Raw genomic sequence first — 5,720 nt, 5'->3', positions numbered from 1 at the left:
TGTGTGTGTGTGTGTGTGTGTGTGTGTGTAATTTATTACAAATACCTTCATTTCTGGACATTTATGGTTTGATTTCTTTGTATGTATGGATCACTTGGGTTGTTACCGACATCTGGTGAAAATTTCATGTCATTAGCACCTCTAGTAATTTATTTACTGAGAAAAATTTTGACGTGTTCAATACTTATTTTACCCGCTGTATAACTCCTTGATATTTGGAGATAGAGTTCTCAAACTGTTTTACAAAATACTCGTGTTTACTACAAATGTTACTGATTAAAAATCCTTTAAGTACATCATAGACTTTATGACTTAATGTCAAAGGCACAGYGGCTYTTTGTTACAACTTACCCCAGTAGTGGGGTAGGTTGTAAGTAACACATGCTAGGGTGAGATGTRACAATAAGCCAAAAGAAGCTAAAATAGAGGCTACTTTGTAGATTTCATTTTATAACAAGTTTATTTGAGGAATACAACAACCCAGAACAATGTTTGTCTCTTTTAAATAATGTCAAACACCCATTTTAGTTCTCTCCCCTGGCTAATTTATCAGTCTGCTGCTAGACTCAAGATCTTTTCTTGTACCTCAGAAAACTTTGCTAGTTCTGTAACGCTGGTAAGATCACTGGATCCCTGTTCCCTCATAGTCTGTAGTGATTTGCAGTATCTCATCAGTGTATATGGAAAATTCCATGTTCTTTCTGCACAGATCTGACGGGCTGTATTATAGTGTTACAACCCACCCCACACCTGTCAGCCATTRTTTAGCTAGCTGTATTAGCGTTGTGCTTTGAAATTAGCCTAGGAAATATGTTTCACATTTTGCTTGACACCTTTTTAATCTACATCAGTTTTATGATTCTAGCTGTGATTGTGTAGACACCAAACAAAATATGCCTTTGGTCAAAAAATTACTTTCTTGCCTCAAAATCCATTTTTTCTCATTAAAATTTGAACACACCAACTTTCAACCCTAATATCCACCATGTGAGGTTGGGAAGTGAGTGGCTTAATATTGAAATAATCACATGACTCTGTCTGCCCTCTAAATGGTCGAACTGGTGGCATTACAACTCACCCTGTGTTACAATCATCCCCGGTCTCCCCTACCTGGAGAAAACAAGCACAAGAACACACAAATTCTGCACAGAAAGACCCCAGGTTCAAACCGGGGATCTAACCCAGGACTTTCTTACTGTGAGGCATCAGTGCTAACCACTGAGCTGTCATGTAGCTATAAATATCTTATAAATTGCTGAATAGATAATAATAATAATAATCTGAAACTATCACCGGGTTTGCAGGTGCGTCTGATTTAAGATAACTATTCTCCGGGTTAGTCGCTTTAAAAACACAAAAGTTCCAGTTTTACAAATATTGAGCTAAACTTTAGCTGAGGGTCATCCCTAACACACACCCTGACCGTGACACCTGCTGACAAGGGTTGACCAAAAACGGCTTCAACTCCTTCATGTAGCTATTTATATCAGAGGTCTTCWTTCCTCATAACCTGCCCTTCAGGTTTTAGCTGTTTCCCTGATTCAGCACACCTGACTGAAGTGAATGAGTGATTGATGACATTCTGAGGTAATTTAATTATTGTCTAAGCAGGGTAACAGCTCTGATTTAGACTTCCATCTCTGTGTRAAACTCTGGCATGAGAAGTGGCGGGTGATAGGCATTCATCCCATGAATGCTGGGCCTTTCATTGCACATGTCTTGGCAGCTCTGGGGTCAGCTGCACGGGTATAAATAAATCTCTTGATGCAGCTGAAGCCTGGAAACACACGGGACCCGCTGGCGAGCCATGTCCTGACTCTGTTCGCCTCCATCTCCTCCGCGTTGCGCACTGCGGCAATGCGGCTTTTCCGTCACAGCGGGGCTGACTGGCTTTAAATTAGAAGGACAAGGACGTGATGATGGCAACAACACTCGCTCTGTTTGACAGGGAAAAMTTTAGACAGCTCAATGATGCCCCTTTTTTTCCCCTTTTTCTGTTTTACGCACGTCTCACCGCGCTTCTTTATTTAACCTCAAATAGCAAAGACTCCAAATAGAGATACAACTCAGGTATTTTATTTTAAAAAACGTGTAAGCATACCACATCCCCCACGTCAGTGCCCTATTTTAGTCAGTCGTGTGGCGCGGATGACGACTCGAGCTCCTGCAGCTCGGAGTGTGGCGGGCGGATTTGAAGCGCTGCTGCCTCCCTCCTCCTCCTCCCCGCACACAAAAGCGTGGAGACGCCACCCCCCTCCCCACGCCCCCAGTTATTTGTGTTTTGCGCGGTCGGAGCAGCGACCTGTGAGTCTGAAACTAAAGGGAGGTTGAGCAGAAGCAGGAAGAAGAACAAAGAGAGCCGCAGAGAGACTCGCGCTGTGTTTTTAACCTGTCCTCGTGTGCTGTTATTGTTGGCATTCAGGTGTGTATTGCTTGCAGCTGCGTTACTTTCTCTCTTTTTTTTCCTTCTTGTTGTTGTTGAGCATACAGTAAGCGTGGTTGGCTGTGGAGCTTATAGCTTATTTGATGCAACCACGCATTGTTGTGTGGTAGACAAAGAGAAGAAAAAGCCACAAGTCTCCACGTTGTTTACGCATTGGATAGTTGGGTAGAGATGTACTGTGGTGCCTTTAAATTGATTGCTGATTCACACCTGATAATTAGAATTATCTAATTAAGTAATTACCATGTTTAGTTTCAGCACTAAAAGGAGTGGAGAGTTCCCTCAACCCTCTAATCACAATAAAAAGGCCCWTCACTGAATTCTGTTTTGTATTGTTCTTTTTCTACTGTTCCTTTTTGTATATGTGTGTCTGAGATTTATTCAGCCTCATCTAAATATGCTTTTGATCAGCTTGAAATCCTTTAGCATTGAAGYATTAGTTTGTGGTTTAATTTAGATGCAACAGCTGTGACCTGATTGTTTTAAAAAATATTTTATAGAAACCATAGATCTGCTAGTTTAAAGAATACAAATCCTGCTGAAGTGTAATCTGATGGTGTTATTGGTTAAACTTTACTTTAAAAACTTAGATAACAAGTTAGTCTTGCCTTGTTTCATAAAGCTGGTTATAATAGAATTAGGTTGTAAAAGTTTGATGCTTGCAGAATTTTATTGTGTTTCTTGATTGTTGCTTTCTGCTTTTGTCACTCACCGGACTGTAGTTGTCACAGCTCTGTTTGTTTTGTTCTGGGTTTCCTTTGTGTGAGCTCTTTATTCCTCTGTATCTGATATGGTGTTTGGTTTTCTTGCCGTGGCAGCGCCTTTGGTTTTCAGATTTCTGGATGTCTTTGAATATTTGCCTACTGGGCGTTCTTTCTCGCACTTTTAATCACTCTTTGGTACCAGGATCATCATTAAAGGAAAAAAAATGACAAAGTTAAAGTCAACTGGACCGTGACTCTACAGAAACTTTGAGAAATTTCTCAATTTGCCGAGAATGTCATTGTGTAGTTAAAACTGTAATACTAATTAAAAGCAATTAAATCATGCAGTGGAAAGTTGCTGGTATATAATATTAATTTTTTTTATCTAAAAAAGTCAATGATGATGAAGAAATTAAGAAACTAATATTTAGTTCTCCTTTCTGCTGAAGTGGCTTAAAAAATTTAAAAAAWTTAACAAGATGGACACTTGTGGAGTTCTGGCTCAAAAATTGAAGGTAAACATAATCATAAAAATTAACGTCAAAACATCCTAAATATTCCTCTTTTTATGTTTTCGGCTGCTTCTACAGGGGTTGCCATATAAAGTTAGCTTTTATTAAAGATTTGGCAATTGTTTTATGCTGGACACCCTTCCTGATTCAACTTGGGCTCAGATTTGCTGCCTCAGGATTGTGAGATCGCGGTACTGACCACTGAGCTACTGTGGCCTCCCCAATACAACTTATTTAGGATGAGCAAATTCATTGCTCTAAAGAGTGTGTTATTTGTTTGGCTTTGTATGGTGCATTGTTTCTGGATTTGTAAGAAATAAATAGTTTAAATGAAGTGTTGAGTTGCTACGATCTTAAGTTTGTAATTAAGTAAGAGAGCGTCCCCTCTGACTAGCACAGGGGAGGGAGCCCAAATCTTTTTGTTTCTCATGAGGCTCGATCCTCTCAGTTAAGTCTCTGTACTGCAGGCAGCAGAAAAGAAAAACAAATGAAAGGAGAAGAGAGGAAAACAGAAAACTGAGTGAGAAAGCAGCAGGTGGAATGACATAATGTGCACTGCAGCAAAACTGCAGCAGCTTTGAAAACCAGGGTCAAACTCACGCACAGCCAGGTCACAAAGATATTTCTGTTTATATTTTCCAAGTTTACATAATTTACTTAAGAACACAGCTATATTCCAGCTCAGTGWCTGCTGAGCCAATCAGGTTGAACGCAATGATGCTTATTTCCATGACTACAGTGAGCTACCTGCCAGTGTTTACTTCTGTTTTTGCATTTCTACAGACACCCAGTTCAGGATGTCTATCTTGGAGCGTTTGGAGCAGATGGAGCAGAGGATGGCTGAAATAACCAATCAGAACCCTGGCTCAGAAGCCATGGCAACCAAGGGCGGAGGAGTGGAGGGGGGAGGAGCCACTGAGCAGCGGTCTCAAGTAAGCTTGTTATTCTGTCCGTGTGAATTTTGTTTTTCCTTCAGTTAAATGAAAGTGTTTGGAAGGCACAGCACATTCAAACACATGGACCTAAAAKAGATCAGTCAGGTGAAGTGTTTCACAACTAAATTAGCAATGTGCAGAATAACTGCAACATTATTTGAGTTTTTTATAGTTCAAACAAAACAAAGTGCTATAGTTTACAGGAGTTGATCTTTTTTGTTCGACTGTTCAGTTGTCTCCCGATCATGGCACCTTTGAGGGTCGCGTGGTGGTGGTGTGTGAGAAGATGATGTCTCAGCCGTGTTGGGCTTCTTCTAATCAGCTCGTCCACAGCAAGAACTCCAGAGGAATGACTCTGCTGCATCTGGCTGCCGCTCAGGGTTACGCAGGACTCATTCAGACACTCATTCGCTGGCGGTGATTTACACTCAGATATAACACGTCATTGTGAAGCACGGACCCAGACACTAATTTCACTTTTGTTGTCTTTCCCCGCAGCACAAAGCATGCCGACAGTATTGACCTTGAGCTGGAAGTAGATCCTCTCAACGTCGACCATTTTTCCTGCACGCCACTTGTGAGTAATTACTGCTTAAATCTAGTTGTGTCTTTGTTTTGGGAGTGGGATTTTCTGTGTGTCAAGTTGTTTGGTCTTCCACAGATGTGGGCTTGTGCTCTGGGTCATACCGAGGCAGCGCTGATCCTTTACCAGTGGGACCCAAGAGCTCTCGCCATTCCTGATTCCCTGGGTCGTCTGCCGTTGAACATCGCCCGATCCCGCGGCCACACTCGACTGGCTGAGCTCCTGGAGCAGCTGCAACACAGTCCTCAAACTCAGGGCCAGCCTGCGTACAGCTGGGTGGATAGATGGAGAGGAGGCTCACACACGGGTGGAATAAGCAACAACCCTACCACTAATTCAAACTCAGGTGCCAGCAGRAATATGTCACTGTTTTAGTCACAAGGTTACTCCATGTGAGGCGTAATTATAGTTATGAGTTTTAAAACAAAGTACATGTCAGTGGATTTCCATCATAGTGTTTAATGAATAAATGTTACATGGATGTTATCTGACTGGTAATTGTGCCAATAGATCTACTGTTCTAGAACTATGTCTATTTATATA

At 41.4% G+C, this 5,720-nt stretch overlaps 1 protein-coding gene across 1 annotated transcript in view; it reads left to right on the top strand.

Moving 5' to 3' along the window:
* The window catches only part of LOC106513347 (calmodulin-binding transcription activator 1), a gene marked incomplete at its 5' end in the record, with an annotated part of 34,325 nt that overhangs the window by 16,695 nt on the left and 11,910 nt on the right, over positions 1–5,720 (top strand). Inside the window, 4 exon segments of the mRNA XM_014002140.1 lie at positions 4,443–4,591; positions 4,827–5,011; positions 5,093–5,171; positions 5,256–5,523. Coding sequence (XP_013857594.1) covers positions 4,443–4,591; positions 4,827–5,011; positions 5,093–5,171; positions 5,256–5,523 — 681 coding nt within the window.

This window comes from Austrofundulus limnaeus, unplaced genomic scaffold (assembly GCF_001266775.1).
Source record: "Austrofundulus limnaeus strain Quisiro unplaced genomic scaffold, Austrofundulus_limnaeus-1.0 Scaffold11, whole genome shotgun sequence".
NCBI classification, from domain to species: domain Eukaryota; kingdom Metazoa; phylum Chordata; class Actinopteri; order Cyprinodontiformes; family Rivulidae; genus Austrofundulus; species Austrofundulus limnaeus.
This window is presented reverse-complemented; position numbering and strand designations above follow the sequence as displayed.